This window comes from Exophiala aquamarina (assembly GCF_000709125.1).
Source record: "Exophiala aquamarina CBS 119918 chromosome Unknown aczIA-supercont1.13, whole genome shotgun sequence".
In the NCBI taxonomy this organism is placed as follows: Eukaryota; Fungi; Ascomycota; class Eurotiomycetes; order Chaetothyriales; family Herpotrichiellaceae; genus Exophiala; species Exophiala aquamarina.
The window spans coordinates 722,012-737,940 of NW_013550575.1; the positions used below are offsets into that span (position 1 = coordinate 722,012).

At 52.4% G+C, this 15,929-nt stretch overlaps 8 protein-coding genes across 8 annotated transcripts; 4 read left to right on the plus strand and 4 right to left on the minus strand.

Annotated features, from left to right (window-relative positions):
* Window positions 1-889: 889 nt before the first annotated feature.
* A1O9_10559 (uncharacterized protein) lies at window positions 890-1,597 on the minus strand (the record flags this gene model as incomplete). Its single annotated transcript, XM_013400720.1, has 2 exons — window positions 890-1,271; window positions 1,365-1,597. The coding sequence occupies 2 exons, from the start codon at window positions 1,595-1,597 to the stop codon at window positions 890-892; spliced, it is 615 nt and encodes a 204-aa protein (XP_013256174.1).
* Window positions 1,598-2,078: 481 nt separating this feature from the next.
* On the plus strand, window positions 2,079-4,097 carry A1O9_10560 (uncharacterized protein; the record flags this gene model as incomplete). Its single annotated transcript, XM_013400721.1, has 2 exons — window positions 2,079-2,114; window positions 2,172-4,097. 2 exons carry the CDS (start codon window positions 2,079-2,081, stop codon window positions 4,095-4,097), a joined length of 1,962 nt encoding a protein of 653 aa, XP_013256175.1.
* Window positions 4,098-5,488: 1,391 nt separating this feature from the next.
* Window positions 5,489-6,166, plus strand: A1O9_10561 (uncharacterized protein; the record flags this gene model as incomplete). The annotated part of the gene is made up of 1 exon (XM_013400722.1): window positions 5,489-6,166. The coding sequence occupies one exon, from the start codon at window positions 5,489-5,491 to the stop codon at window positions 6,164-6,166; it is 678 nt and encodes a 225-aa protein (XP_013256176.1).
* Window positions 6,167-6,654: 488 nt separating this feature from the next.
* On the minus strand, window positions 6,655-8,394 carry A1O9_10562 (guanosine-diphosphatase; the record flags this gene model as incomplete). Its single annotated transcript, XM_013400723.1, has 1 exon — window positions 6,655-8,394. One exon carries the CDS (start codon window positions 8,392-8,394, stop codon window positions 6,655-6,657), a length of 1,740 nt encoding a protein of 579 aa, XP_013256177.1.
* Window positions 8,395-8,900: 506 nt separating this feature from the next.
* On the plus strand, window positions 8,901-9,407 carry A1O9_10563 (uncharacterized protein; the record flags this gene model as incomplete). The annotated part of the gene is made up of 1 exon (XM_013400724.1): window positions 8,901-9,407. One exon carries the CDS (start codon window positions 8,901-8,903, stop codon window positions 9,405-9,407), a length of 507 nt encoding a protein of 168 aa, XP_013256178.1.
* A 33-nt stretch (window positions 9,408-9,440) lies between these two features.
* A1O9_10564 (uncharacterized protein) lies at window positions 9,441-10,977 on the minus strand (the record flags this gene model as incomplete). The annotated part of the gene is made up of 2 exons (XM_013400725.1): window positions 9,441-10,577; window positions 10,666-10,977. The coding sequence occupies 2 exons, from the start codon at window positions 10,975-10,977 to the stop codon at window positions 9,441-9,443; spliced, it is 1,449 nt and encodes a 482-aa protein (XP_013256179.1).
* Window positions 10,978-11,427: 450 nt separating this feature from the next.
* Window positions 11,428-13,716, plus strand: A1O9_10565 (uncharacterized protein; the record flags this gene model as incomplete). Its single annotated transcript, XM_013400726.1, has 1 exon — window positions 11,428-13,716. One exon carries the CDS (start codon window positions 11,428-11,430, stop codon window positions 13,714-13,716), a length of 2,289 nt encoding a protein of 762 aa, XP_013256180.1.
* Window positions 13,717-13,788: 72 nt separating this feature from the next.
* Window positions 13,789-15,452, minus strand: A1O9_10566 (uncharacterized protein; the record flags this gene model as incomplete). The annotated part of the gene is made up of 4 exons (XM_013400727.1): window positions 13,789-14,046; window positions 14,092-14,197; window positions 14,237-15,223; window positions 15,274-15,452. 4 exons carry the CDS (start codon window positions 15,450-15,452, stop codon window positions 13,789-13,791), a joined length of 1,530 nt encoding a protein of 509 aa, XP_013256181.1.
* Between the last annotated feature and the right edge of the window lie 477 nt (window positions 15,453-15,929).

Here is a 15,929-nt window from a genome sequence, read left to right on the forward strand (position 1 = left end):
GTAGCACTGTTGAGTTGTAAGAACGAGACCTAAATAGTCGCCATTTGGTCATTGGCCGTTATTCGACGGGGGAGAGATAGGGCAAGAGGTGAACGTCAGGTATAGGATGCTCATCGATACCAACCCCTAGGTAGTAGACAACGAGATCAAATATACGAGTACTACACATCACTTTCTGCTTGGTCGGGTGGTAGTTAGCCACCTAGACAGGCACCCAACAGGGCAGCTGCCCGCTGGAGACGTTGATGTGGGAAGTGGCACGTGATGTGGCTGCTATCCGGTTTGGGATGGCGTCGTTCAAGCTTGGCAGAGCACTCGATCTGAAATTTCAATTCTCAACACCATTCCTTTTCTCCCTCTTACGGTTTGGGACCCTTAGATACGGAGCACATCTGCTCACCTGCCTACCTAGGGGCTATAATGTATGGACTATGTATAGGCGCGATACTGTCCAAAGCCCTCAATGTTCCATTGCACACAAACGGCCGTCTCTAATTTCAGGCCGCCCCTCGACCTCGACATCAGCTTGGTCAAGTTCATTCCGCTTTTAGTTGCGACGTGATCCCTTGTGCACCTCTATTCCAGCGTTGTCTCCTCCCCCACCATCACATGCAACTACTGCTTCTATCAATGCTAGAGCTGGCCGCTTCATTTACACCAGAGCGAGTCAGTGTGGACAGGGAAGCCAGAATAGAACCGGGTCTTGACCACAGTCAGTCAGCTAAAATTGAACTGATTGCAAGACCTTCCACGAAGTCTCTACTGCCAGGATCTCACATAGACCTTGGTTTGATTTGCGGGGAGACACTACTGTCAAAACTTGATGCCTTTTCACAATATGTTTCCTTTCTGATGTCCTCCCGTGTTCCCCCACGGGAAACTGCCCTGGTCATTGAAAAACACCCGCTCTAGTCATGATGCCCCTGAAATCCTCGATGCTCACGCCGCTGCTGATGCCGGTTCCTCCATTGGCTTCTAAGATCATGGCCTTCAAGACATCATCACTGACATCCTCCTTTAGCGTTCTCGCTACTGTACGTAGGTCGTTGAGGCTAATCACTTCATCGCCAGCTGTGTTAACTTGGCCATGAGTGAACAGATTGAATGCCGTCTCGACTTCTTCCGCTTTGGTCTCGTCAGTCTTGGAGTTCAGTCGGAGGGCGCAGAGGGCGAGAAAATGAGGATATGTGACGTATCCCGAGGAATCTGGATCCAGCGTCTCGATGAATTCGTCCATCTCAGATTTGGTTCTTGGGTGAAGGCCTTGGGCTCTATATAGGGAAATTCCTTGTTAGACTGCATCGGGGACTCGACCTTATATCGGGACTGATGTACCCTCGAGGGAGCGAGGAATGGCTGCTCACTTCAAGACATTTTTCACATCATAGGCCATGATGACCCCTTCCTTCTCGTCCTCGTACCCTTCGACGTCCTCTCGTCGGAACAAAGCCCATGCCTCTTTGACCTCCGTTTCCTCTTCGGCTGTGATGTCGTTCTCCTTGGCGAGCTTTGACCGCCGTGCTTTGGAGGCTGAAGCCGTTGGTTTGGATATGGCAGCTTTGCCTTTTGACGGCGTTTTGCGCGGCGGCTGAGTCATTAGTTGGGGTGATGGAAGTCAAGGCTTAGTGGCTTACCATTGGTTGATTTATTGCTATATTGATCAATTTAAGCCATTTCTGCGATGTTTCCGGGCGGACAAAGCTTGACCAACGTTGCTGAAGAGGCTGGATGTTGCTGTTGATTGCCCCAATGCAAGGCATTGACGACTTGAGTGGCCGTCACCTGGAGACCCTCCAGCCCACCTTAATAATCCGGTCGAGTATTTTGGCGATAAGCGCACTCATTCCCAGGGGCACGTGCACCCGTAACCCCTGATATGACCGGTGGGTGACCGGCCATGGTGGCAGTGGCTGACGTACATTTGTTTGCCGCCTGCCAGGCGCGCCTCACGTTCGACGCCCTTCTTTATTCATCGCCTTTTCATTCGCCGCGCTCGAGAAGAAATTTACCTGGGTACTACAGTAGAATGAATTTCTGGCATTGTTGGTACCATTCGGCGTGAATCTTCGAACTTGAAGATGGATGTTCAACTGTATGTCTACGACCTGTCACAGGTATGTCGAGTCTCTCCCGCCACCGACCATCAACTCTTACGAGTATGTCTCTGCTAGGGCATGGCGAGACAGTTTTCCCAGGCTTTGACTGGAATTCAAATCGATGCCATCTACCATACTGCAATTGTCTTCAACCGCGTGGAATATTTCTTCGGCCAGGGAGTCCACCGCAAAGTCCCGGGGTCAACTCACCATGGCCAGCCCATATCAGTCGTTGACATGGGCAAGACAGAACTGCCAGTGGATGTCGTGGAGGAATATGTCGAATCTTTGGAACAGATCTATACTCCCGAGTCCTATGATCTCTTCCTGCATAATTGCAACAACTTCACCCAAGATCTCGCAATGTTTCTGGTCGGCAAGAGCATCCCTGAGGAGATCACCAGCCTCCCTGAGACATTCCTGAGCACACCCATCGGCCGGATGTTGCGTACGCAGCTCGACCAATCCATGAGAACCATGACTCAAGCACCCGATGCCGTCTCTGGAAGGGATGCACAGAAGAGACAACCATCAACTGCAGCCGTCTCCCAGCCCATCTCGAACGGCACTTCTTCCGGACCAACAACCAACACTTTCTTTCATAAGACGACCGTCCCAAAGATCATCAATTGCCAACCCCCTGCTGCTGCTTCCCCCGGTCGCGTCTATAATATAACCACGCCCTCCGAGCTTGACACACTCCTGTCCATCTCAAGTGACTCCTGCGCCGTTCTATTCTTCACTTCCGCCTCCTGTCCTCCATGCAAGATCGCCTATCCGACCTATGATGAGTTGGCCTCCGAGGCTGGTGGACTCCCGACCGCACGTTTGATAAAGATCGACATCTCAGCCTCTCATTCCGCCCAGTCTGTTGCACAGCGCTATCAGATCCGGGCAACGCCAACCTTCGTCACATTCCTCAAAGGCCAGAAACAGGACGAGTGGGCTGGTGCAAACCCGGCCCAGCTCAGAGGCAATGTCCAGTTACTCCTCCAAATGGCACGTCCGCCTCAGCACACTCACGCAAATCTGAAGCTGCCATCTTTTCAAAGATATATTGAAAGGCCGACCCTATACGGCCGCAGTCCACCGCTTGACAAATTGCTCACCAAGATTGGGAACTCCTTCTCGTCTGCCCCTTCTGTCCAGGACCTGGTATCATACATCAAATTCCGCGACGCCAAAGGGATGCAGGATGCACCCATACCGAATCTACCTGCTTTCAGCGCCCATCTCGACTCGGAATTCTCTTCCCTGGCCCCCGACTCCCGTTTTGCAGTGATCGATCTCGTCCGCACCGCAGCCGCCGATTCGCGAGTGTCCGGCTTCTTCACCACCGAGCCTGCCCATCGGACTCTGTCCACGTTATTCCCCAACTTTCAAACTGCGACGAATTTCACGGACGCGAAATACAATATCCAATCCGTCACTTTACAACTCGCATGCAATCTCTTTAGCTCAAACGTATTCCAGGAGCAGCTCATACATCCCAGTGACGAGCAGTCAATTTCGAAACTCCGAGAAACCATCGAAAGCCTTGCCGCCCAGGCTCTGCTGTCACCGCATGCAAACTCTCGATCCATGGCCGCGGCCCTGGTTTACAATCTAAGTGCATACACGCACAACGAACGAATCCACCACGCTTCAACTTCCACTCCCAATGCACAATCCCCTAACGGGACCGGCCCTCACGAAGGTGCTAGCAGCCCTGTTAGCGACGACCTGACCGCCGCTCTGCTCGAGAGCATCATTTCTCTTCCCACGCTTGCCTCACAGCCAACCTCGCCATCATCCTCTAACATCAAGGAAACGCTCCATGCCCTTCTCCTTGCACTGGGCATGCTTCTGTATGGAGCTCCCGCCGACGATATGCTGTGGGACCTGTGCCGTGCGATGGAGGTCCGGGAGACCCTAGCGTCAATGTCAAAGGCTCCGCAGTGGAAAGCAGAGCTATTGCTGAGGGAAATTGCCGACGAGCTGTTGGGGAAGGGTGGCTTTTGAGCACGCACGCAGTGAACCCCTCCGTCCTTCCTATAGCCTCCCTTCACCATGACTCTTATATTGGAGCGGAGTCGAAACACCGTAGACTAAGCCATTCCTAGTTCTCTCCTTTATTTATGAAGCGTCCCACCGCCCACCTTGACTTGATTAGTTAGTGGCGCCGGATGCCAGCAGTGTAGAGCAAAGGCAAAAGCAAAAGCCACACTGACCCTTACCACTGTGGTATATCGTTCTGCCATCGCTTCTGGTCCGGAGTCTGAGGCTTTCCCCCTTAAAACTGTAGGTGCCGCCGCGAGCAATGTCGGTGTTGATGGGAGAGGAAGCGCTGTCCATAACGGGGACCCGTACCTCTGTCTTCGAGAAAGAGTCCCCGGTAGCAACAGCGAGAGAGGTAGCGGTAACACCTACGCGCCCATCAATGTACAGTCACCCCTCCTAGTAGTAGCTGATTGTAATCGGACAGGGCATCGTCGGTAGAGTCGAATTGCGTCGACGACGTCCCAATGGCTTTCTTCACCGCCACGTCATAGCTCGACCTCCCTTGTACATCGTCATCATTGCGAGGGTCGGCTACAAGGATTCGCACAACAATTTGATAACTGTAGCTGAGTCGGCACTTACACTGTTGTGCAGCGGGGAAAGACAATCTATCTTTGCGGGTCTGAAACGGTAGGAGCAAGGGAATTGATGTTGGTCACACTAACCTCAACTTAAACTGCCAACTGCCAGTGGTGCAGAACTAAGCGAGAGCCTGCAGAACTGAGCGGGAGCTTCAGAAGTGTGACCAAGGACCGAGAAGAGTAGTTAACCACAGTTCGTGCAGGTAGATCCTAGAGACCTTCCTCAGTAAGGTAGGTAGTAGGTAGTCATTGCACAAGGCTCGGAATCACCTCCAGAGATGCTATTATGTATCTCAATTCCAAACCAAAGCCGCGGATCAAAGTCTTTCCGGGAGGAGTGCTGCAAGGTCGATCCAAACATATGAGGTCTCTCGAAGATAGAAGGGCGACAAATCACACACCTCACTGACCTAGGGGTGCCTAGCGGGTCTGGTGAGATGGGGTTTCCCAACAAGGCAAGATTTCCCCTTCAAGATAATATTAATCCAAGTCGTGTCGGCACGTATTTATGCTTGTATACCGTATGACCATCCCAGCTTCGGGCATTTTGAGAATGGTGCAGCTACCTATCCAGAATGCATCAGCTCATTCAAGCAGGAGTCCACCTACCAGGGTCAATATGCAGGTCATCGGCTAGCCCTGATCTGATTCTGGTACTAATACTGGGCAAGACTGCTGGTGGGCAGGTTCACAAGAAAGAACATCGCTGGAAACTTCTCAAGTGCTCCATCGATTTCATATCGACGTTGCTCAAGCCATCATTTATTCGCAATGGCCGAAATCAACTTCGGCTTCCTCCTGATCCCGCTGCAGCTCCTTGACATGGCGGGTCCCATGGACATAGTGGGAAATATCTCTCACGAAGTTATCTCGCTGTACGGGCCGGCAGAGTTGGCCAAGACAGCACCAAAGATCAATTTCTTTCATATCGGACCCAGCATGGAGCCGGTGCAGTTGACTGGGGGCTTTAAAGCGCAGCCAACGACGACGCTTGCAGACTGCCCAGAACTCGACTATCTCCTGGTTGGCGGCCCATCTCTAGAATACGCAGAGAATCTGCCGAAGGATATGAGAAATTTCATCGCCGAGCAGTCCAAAACGGTCAAGAGCCTCTTCACCACCTGTACCGGCGGGCTGGTGGTTGCCGCAACGGGCGTGCTGGACGGAGTCTCGGCAACAGCCAATCACACAGTACTTGACCATGGGCGTGAAGTCGCGCCGAGGGTGAAATGGAACGGCCAAAAGAACTGGGTCGTTGATGGCAAGTTCTGGACCGCCGCGGGTGCTGTCGCAGGCATGGATATGATGGCGAGTTGGGTCCAACAGACGTATGGTACCGACCTCCTCCATTTTTCCACGATGTTATTGGAATATCAGCCAAGGGATGAGGACGGGAACCCGGTCACATTCATGAATGGCAGGGGAGAGGTGGTAAGGGTTTCAAGATGAAATGAATCCGGGTCGAAGAGAGGGGCAGCGTGGGCGACGATAAATTGGCCCACCTCAGTGTCGTGTCACGTGTGTGAGAGAGTAGGACGTCCGGCAGACCGTCACTTGGTCACTGGAGAAGTTGAGAGTTGATGCACAGGTGTTGAAAGAATCACATCCCTTGGAAGTGAGGATGATCTACGCCGTGGCCGTAGGCAATCTAAGGCCAGAAGAGACAGTGGATCCGAGAGAGGTGCGAAATAGCGATCAATCAACAATCAAGCAATCAATTCTGTATGACAAGTTTTATCATCCCAATCTCTCATTGCCGGCGCTCAGTGACCTCTTGTTTAGACCCCCATGGGCTCCTGAGCATCGGCTGCGAACAGTTTCTACGGATGTCTACCCCCACCGTGTATCCCATCATGAAAGACATAGCCCGCCGAGTCGCCACACCCTCTCAAACCATGTATGTATAGACAAAAAATGTGCCAAGTCCCGGCATATTATCATGAAACTTGCTTGATTCGACACTCCCAGCCGCTCTCCTTCTCCAGAAGTGGTAGACTCGCACCCAAACACCAACCCAATTCATTACCCTTGATGGTCTTAGCAATCTTGACCTCGCGATCGATAGGCATCTCATAGCCGGTATGGAGGAGAGCATTCATGAAATTCAAATCAAGGCACCACTCTGGTCGGTCACGCAGCTCCTCCAATGCTCCTTCGATGCCCGTGAAAGCGGTCCACTTCTCCTCGCCGCCGCAGACCTTGTTGGTCAGGTCCTGCAATTCGCGCAACGTGAAAGATTCCGGCATGCCGAGATCATGCGTTCGGTCGTAGAAGTATGAGAAGATATAGACATCTTCGCGGGAGAATGTCTTGTCGAGAGACGGCTGGTGCACTCCGTTGAAAGAACAAGGCGCCAGGGTACATGTCTTGTCCTTGTAGAGGATTCCCTCGGCAAGTGCTCGACACTGCGCCGGAATGGCGTCGATGGGGCCTTCCATGAGGACGCTGTGTTCGCCCTCCAATGGATGTCCAGCGGGCATGGTCACATCGACCTTTTTCTGGATCCCTGGTGTGATGCAATGGTTGGGAATGGGTTTAGAGAGCCAGGTCCTGGAGTCGGGATTCTGCTTGTGCATGTGGTCCAGGACAGAGTTGTGCAAGGCTTTGCGGGCTGACATGAGTCCGTAGCCAAGGTGAGAGTGCTGGTACAATTCAAACTCGCGCCCACCAAACTTGAGGCTGTATTTGTGGTCACCCTCGGCCATTTTGGCCGGCATGCCTCCTGATGGACTTCCCTTAAAAGTCGGCTGAAAGACAATCTGGGTGGAGCCGCCTCCGAGGTCAAAGACGGCGGCAGTGGGGGTGTCGTCTGGACCTCCAATCTTGCCGAGGAGGTAGTTGGTGGTGATCCAGGCGAAGACACCTTCGTCCTCGCCTTTCATAATCTCGACGCCTCCTTTCTCACGAGATACGACCGGAAAGGGGTACTGTGTCTCGAGGCGAGTACGGACGGCTTCGAGGATGGTCTGGCTCATGGCATCGCCCAACAGTCGAAGGCCGGCTGTGGCTTTCACTGCGATAGGCGTGCAGGCCTTGTAAGCGTCGGGGACATTCTTCATTGCAACGTCAAGTAGGGGATCCAAGCTCTTGGCTGCACCCTCAGCATCACTCTTGTAGGAACTCAAGCCAGAGCCCTCAGGCCTCTTCTCTGTCATCTTGAACTCCTCGCTCTCCAACTCTGGTGTGGGACCGCAATTGTTGAATTTGTACACATGAATCCTGCTGCCCGTGCTCCCTGCGTCTATCATGATGGCATACTGAACCAGGGGCTTGGAAAGGTCGTGCGGTCTCGTGCATTTTGTCGTAGGAGAGTCCGTAAGAGTGTAGACATTGTTCTCGGCTCCAGTACTGCCCCTTCCGCCGGACAGAAACCAGTATAAGAGGATGATACAGGACAAGACACCTCCAGTCTTCAGGTAGCGTGCCTGTCGAGTCTGCGTCATCCAGGCGTTGTTTATGGACTCCAGGATGGAAGATTGATGGGCCCCAGAGCCCGCCGTTTGTCTCTCGGCTTTCTCAAAGGGATCCCAGGGAGTGCTGTCGGAGGAAGAGACAGCACCGTGACCGTTGTTCCTTAAGGGGAGGCCGCTGGAGACGGAGCGACGACGAGGAGAGGAGCCGAAAGGAACGTAGGACCAAATTCCAGCCCGGTCTTTAGAATCGTGAGATGAGGGCATGAGGCATCGATGAGTATCTAGAACGTAGAAGAGGGAGATCACGGAGGGTGTTGTGGTAAGTGGTTGAGGATGAGTCCCAACTTGGGGACGCAGATTTCGGGAAAATAATTATTATTCGAATTGTCCCTGCGGAGAGGCGGAGAGTCGCGACTTCCTTAATTACCTCGTGAGTCGTCAGCCGTTTTCTGTGACTTCGGTGTAGCCCAGCAGCAAATGAATTCAACCACACTTACACCTGGGTCAGCACCACTAGAATAATTGCTCATCCTTCGACACTGGTATCCAAATACTGCATGCGAGCTTTATTCTCGATGCAAGCTTCCCCTTCTCGAGCTCTTCACCATGCCATGCGGGCTGCTGCCCCGGCAGGCCGAGCACTCCTTGTCCAGCCATGTCCCTTCCAAGCTCTCCTACTACCCAGGCGGTTTTGCACCACGCCCTTTCTTCGCGTTGGACGACCGCTACCCCCGATCTTCACCAAGGAAGATAAGCTGAAAGAATTTACCATGGACGAGGCCATCGACACCCTAGAGGTCCAAATCAAGACCGAGCAGGGCCTTTCCGAACCCCGCAGCCTCTGGCAGGTTATGCGGTCCATCAATCGCTCTACTACCCACGTTGTGCAGATTACCAAACCGGGCGAGCGTGAAATTGCAGTCGTCAAAATCATGGACCGTCGAGATATGATCAAAAGCATAGCAAATAGAGAAGAGGCCACGAGGAAAGCCGCCGCCACGGCCAAGTCCAAGAAACCCAAACAGCTCGAGCTCAACTGGGCTATTGCCCCCAACGACTTGCAGATGAAGTTAAATCAGATGGAAAGCTTTCTACAGCAAGGCAAGAAAGTCGAGATCATGCTGGCCGCCAAAAGACACCAGCGCAAAGCCACTGTGGACGAGGCCAATGCTGTTATGAAAGCTGTCCGCGACCGCATTGAAGCCGCTGGTGCCAAAGAGTCCAAGCCCATGGAGGGAAGACTGCTTGGCCAGGTACTCATGGCCATCGAGAAATGAACTATGCGGGTGCTGGATTCATACAACTACACCCTAAGTCACCCACCCCGGTGCAGATATAAAATGGCTATGGCTCGCAGACACGGCGCTTTCCTGGTCCACCTGGAACTGGACACTAACTTCCCACCGCTGCCCACTGCTTCCCAGACCATACCCTCCGCTCAGCCGATTCCGAATCATGCTCGTGATTCTCTCTCTCAACTTGGCAAGGTTCTCTTCGCTGCCCCCCACTCTCAGCCTCAGATTGGCCATCCCCATCCCATAATGGGCCTGCCAGAACTTGGCCTGTTCGATGCTTCGCACCAATGGTTCTGCCTCTATCGCGTTCAACACTTGATCCACATTCGCAGCTTTGGAGGGCAGCGACATCAGAAGCATCGCACCCACATTCCGTCCCAATTGCACCCCAAGGATGAGCATACTCAACGCGATACTCAACGAGAGGACCTTATCCACCCAATCATATGTATGCAGTGACAGAAGGGGGAGCATGAGAATGGTGACGGAACAGGACAAGGTCAGCAGATGCGATGGGTTGCTGAGGATCGAAGGTAGATTGTCCATGGCTGCGAATCGCATAGCCTTGCCAATGCGGGCATGGTTCTGAAGTCCCACTGCGGACACCAATGTCGACCCGATAGCCAGGACTGCTGCCACATCCACGGTGCCGGTCGTGACGCGCTCATGAGAGTGCGGGTGATGTGGTTCGTGTCCAATGCCTTCCAACGCATGCTTGGCGTTGTGTGAGATCAGGTCAAAGCCGAAGAAGATCAGCAACACTGACAACGCAAAGCCCGCAATGACCTCCATGCGTTGCAGCCCAAAGGGATGTCTCACGCTTGACCGTCCCCACACCTCAAAGTTGGACAAGACCTCGACAAAGACACACAGCAGTGCTCCCAGGGAATCATAAAAGATTAGATGTGATAATGCCTCCATTGCAGCCGAGCTATGTGCATTCCATGCTGTGTAGCCGGCAACTAACATATGGCATATACTCCAGTAAAACCGGATGTTTTGATCCGTGGTCATACTGGCCCGGCATTCGGCAAAGGTCGGGATAGGAAGAGAGGTTGGGAGAGCTTGCGGCGCGCGAGGAGGAGGTTCGAGGAAGATCTGATGGGATACACTGGAGTGCTTATACTTGTGACCACGTCGCTGGCCAATGTTCTGGAACGGGAATCACTCGAGTTAGCACCTCTGTACATGTAGTGGCGATACGACCAAGATGGGGTTTCCAGTCAAGTAGATGACGCACAGATTTTATAACAGGCGATTTTGCCAACGTAGCTGTTTGAAAGTTGAAGGGTCCTCCTGCTTCATTGACGCTGCAGATCGCGGACGCGGACGCGGACGCCGTCGCACTCTGTTTCTCAGGCGTCATCTGAGAAAAGCACGTCAATGATGAAGCGGTATAGTCGGGTTCAAGGGGATGCGGCGATAGTGCGTTAGGATCAAAGGGAGCTGTAGGGTCGAAGGTGGGCTGTTTCTGCGGCGACGACGGCTCGTCAGGGGGTGGAGTGGGTGTTCGAGGTGGAAGTGGGATGGGCATAGGCATCGTGTTTGCCATGGCTATGGTCTCGGGATGCCCATGAGGGTGCTTGTGGAATGCGGATGTGGACTCGATATTATTATCAACGTGTCTGTGCATCTGGAGAGGATATCAGTATTGGAGGCCCACGGCGAAGGTCGCTCTGCCCATGGTTCAATTGTCCCAAATCCAAGGATACCGCTTGAGCACGTGGGATTGGATACGGCGGACGCGACGTGCAGAAGAAGAAGAATTCCACACAGGAGCCCCTAAAACTGAGATGTGATGATTACACGCGGTGTATCATGTGATCCGCCACGTGATGGCGCCAACGCCTTGAGCCCGGCTCTGACTTCTGGCTCCCAGCCGCTCTCTGGTCTAGATACGTACAAGGACCTGTAGCATTCACCATCTTTGACCATCATCAACCATACCTAGGTATATTCTATTCCCGTCTGGGATGAGTCGCAGCCGGCCATCAACCTGTGGATGGAAGGTCCACGCGTTGTTGTTCTGGTGGTCCTACTGCTCTTTATCTTTCTCACCCCCGATCAACCCGCCAATCGCCGAACCTTCATCGATGTCGAGACCATCCAAAGCCGGCGCGATGCCGAACTCAATGTTTTGGCTAACACTTCCTTTGGCCAGCTTAGTCCATCGACGGACAGATGGCTGAATCTAACGGGCTTCCGGAAGGACGATGGCTACCAGTGGGACGCGCTGGCTAAGGTGCAGCAATGGAGCCGCAAACAGTTCGAGACGGCCTGGAACGGTATCGATCTTACCAAAGGCTTGCCCGTCTATGACCAGTTTGCCGGCGAGATCCGTGGAGACTTTGTCCAAATTCAACCTCCAACCACGGCACCACAGCTCAACTTGACAGCCCTGGATCCCAAGAAGGATTACATGACGAATATTTATGAGCGGAACATCACCGAGGCCAACGGCGAAATGACATTGTCCCTCCTGGATCTCCATGCACTCGCTGGCCAGGAGGCCTCGTCCATAAAAGCAGACTTCTCCATATGGACGGACTCGGCCCCTGGAAACGGCTGGCAGGCGAGGCTTCAAGGTGTCCACTTTCCTTCAGGCCAGGTTATCATGACAACCATCAGCTCAAAGTTCAACTCTCTCTTTGCCCTCCCTCATTTCGCCTTGGATGCCCACAGCTTCAATTCGTCCATTTCAGTCATGAACCACACAATCCGTCGACTTTGGGACACCACCCTTGATGACATGTCGGATGGATTAGCCTTCGCCCCCCAGTGTGAATTGATCATCTGGCTGCAGCCTAAGCCTCACAAATATGACGGACTTGACTCTTCTCAGATGGCTGCTTTTCTCCGCCAGGTCGAACAAGAGCTGAAGTCTCCCGAGGGTGCCCCCATCGGCCAGCCACCCTTATTATCCTTCTCCGCCGTCGTTTTCTCTCCTGATTGTGGCTATGTCTTGGAATCTAACGCCCTGTTCGGGCCTAAAATCGAAGCATACTGGACCTTAGCACAGCACCTTGTCTTCTCCTTCGTCCTAGTTCTTGGCCTCCAGATCGCACTTATCAAACGACAAATGGAAAAGGCGGCTACTCCCTCCACAAAGAGTCGAATAGCATACCAAAGCATTGTTATTGCTGCTCTTGGTGATGGGCTTCTACTGTTTGCGCTCATCGCACTTCTTATGATCGATGAAGCTGCGTTTCTTACTATTTCATCGGCTGCGTTTCTTGCCTGCATACATGTGGCCTTCCTCGAGGTCAAGTTCGTTTTCGACATATGGACAGTTCAAGTTGGCGATCCTGCTCGTGCCGAGCAGGAAAGGCAGAGAAGGGCAGCCCCAGCACCGGCGCTGACACTAACACCAGCTCCCACTACCGGTCTTGCTGCTGCCGCCACCACCATCTCCCCTTCAGCAACCACAGTCGCTGCTACGGAGCTTCCAGGAGGTCTGCCTTTACCGGTTACCACACCGAGAACAGATAGTGCGACTCCAACTATCCTCCCTTCTGACCAAGGGAGTCCACTTCAAGCCGACATCCCCAGCACGCGTGCGTCATTCGCTGCCATCTACAGCAGATTCTACTTTTCCCTCGTCGTGCTCATGTTCTTTTCACTGTGGGCATTGTCATGGCCAAGACCTCTGAGATCTGCCTACACCAACCTACTCATCTTCGCCTACTTTTCTTTCTGGTGGCCACAGATATATCGCAACACCATGCGAAATTGTCGCAAAGCATTGACATGGGAGTATGTTATTGGATCGAGCCTGCTTCGAGCCGTACCCGTCCTGTACTGGTATTTTGTGGATCACAATATACTCTCGATAGACACTAGCCCCCGTACTGCCTTCATTCTACTGGGCTGGCTTTGGCTACAGGTTGCGGTTCTTACCAGCCAACAGTTTCTCGGCCCTCGTCTCCTTGTTCACGATTCCTGGTGCCCACCCGCTTACGATTACCATCCAGTCCTTCGAGAAGATGACGTCGAAGCCAGCGGCATGTCTATCGGCCTACTTGCTTCAGCTTCAGAAGCCAAAGACAAAGACGATAAAACAAGAAAAGTTTTCGATTGTGCTATATGTATGAATGAAATTGACGTCCCAGTCTTGGCCAAATCAGAGAGTGCTGGAGGTGTCGTCGGAAGAGGAGCTGGAGCAACATGGCTTGAACAGAGGAATTACATGGTCACACCTTGCAGACACATTTTCCACACTGACTGTCTAGAGGGATGGATGAACTTGAGGCTCGTTTGTCCAGTCTGCAGAGAAGCACTACCGCCGCTCTGATATCCCTGTGTCTTAGGTCCACGACTGTCTGATTTGAGCCGAGGCTCCCTGCTATCATGGGGCTTCCTCAGCTTATGAAATTGGAACCACCTTGTGCATCATGACGCCCTTGGGGTCCCTGGAGACCTCATCACCCCATTCAGCCTGCCATCCATGCTCGGCCAGACACATCTTCCATTCCTCGTCTTCGTCATTTAATCTTCTGCTCATGTCTGGGATGATAAAGAAAGCTACTAGCATGCCAACAACAGCAAAGCCAGAGCCTATCAAAAAGGCTGTCTGATTGCCTTTTGTCGAGTCATCGTACGACTTGAGTATCGCAGTAAAGACCTGATGCTGTCAGCAACCCAATGGAAGTCTCAGGCAAGCACGTACCTGGGTTCCAATTGCTGCCCCAGCCTTGGACCAAGCAGAGACGAACCCCATCATCTGTCCTCTAATAGCTGTTGGAAAGCACTCAGATGCTGTGAGAACAACCGTGCTGGATGATCGTCAGTCCCGTCCCAACCATCGTTGCCACTAAAGTACTTGCCTGCCAGGACCAACTTCACCAAGGGTCAGGAACAGCCCATAAAGAACAACAAATAAAGGGAATATATCTTGAATTTTGTTGTTGGCACCACCGAGAATGAACCCAAGAATAGCTTGAAGACCAAATCCAAGCGCCATGGTCTTCCTTCTTCCGATTTTGTCGCTCAGATATCCTCCCAAGAATGGACCAGGGATATAGAAGCAGTTGATGACGACACCCCATCCTAGGCTTTTGACGAGGGATTCTGACGCATTTACTTGGTTTACAATCGTACCAGAGAAGATTCCAAATGGGACACTGATATAATTGTAAAGAAACCAAGTGGCGGAACATCCCAGCAGAGAACGCCAGTACTTCTTGACTGCAAGCAAGTATGGTACTTTCTGCTTCCTCATTGCTGATTTCCGATACGCAGTCGAAGTGGCCATGCGGATACGAAACCAAAATATTGACAGTGGTGGGATCATGCCAAATGCGAAACTCAGGCGCCAGACAATCTTGTAGTGCTCTTCCTTCTGGCTGAAGCACAGGAGTAATAACAATGGCACGAGCCCGCCCCATACGTAGCCCAAGGAAGCCGATAGGTCTGCCAGCATGGCGAACATGAATCCCCGGTGTTTTCTATACTGTTCTCCCTCATCCGTTGCTTCAGCGGCCCCCGCTCCTGAGACGGGATACTCCCCACCCGCCCCAACACCAGCGATTCCTCTTGCGATCACAAGCATCCAGAGAAGGCCAGTGTCAGACGTACCATTCGCTGCTGTGCTGAGAGTGATTCCGAGGACCAACAGCAAGGTTGTTGCAACCGCACCAGTCTTTCGTCCCAGCTGATCTACGACCGTCCCGAATAATAGCATGCCCACTATCATACCAATGAGGAAAGCATTAGACAGACGGGAGTACATTGAATTTGTTAGTGCATCAGGATACAAGACTGCTAGCAATAGTTCGACATTGCCAATTACCGCAGCATTACTGAACGTTTGTCAGTACAATCGCAGTGGGGCAAAATAGGAATGTCCTACTATCCATCAGATCCGATAGCCAGTCCAGAAAACAACACCATCAGCCAAACAGACTGTTTGCTATAGTAGGTTTTCTGAGGCTCCGCCTGGCTTATTGTCTCGTCCGCCGTAGATACAGTGGCTTCGCCTTTACCAGATAATGGATCGGTCTTGCTATCTGATGAAGCATGGCTAGGCATTGTTGCCCGAGTTTCACTGATACTGTCCATTACTGCAACCACTGCAACAGCAGGTTAAATCAGGTTTACTGTTGACTAGTCTAGGCCGGGAATGTTCGAAAGGAACGGCGGCAGACCTCCTATATATCGCATCTGAGTTTCTTGCATCCAATTGTCGTTTTCACTGCGTGACAGTCAAGAATGGGGAAAGCTGATCACCACGTTTCCGGCAGTCATAATTGAAGCTATGTGCGGAGAAAGGCGACTGTCGTGGGATTTCTAATTGCCGATCCGTACGCAAGACAGCGTCAATTGAACACAATCAACCGCGCCTTCCTATCAAAACGGTGACTACAAGGGTCAGTAGCCAGGATAGAGGTGTTACCCATGTCGGCTCTGTACATTAGCGTCCACGGGCTCTCCATATCAAAGATAAGCTGTATATCTCCAACTATTCTTAGGTTTCAACCAGGACTCGTCTCGGTGCCATCACAGAGA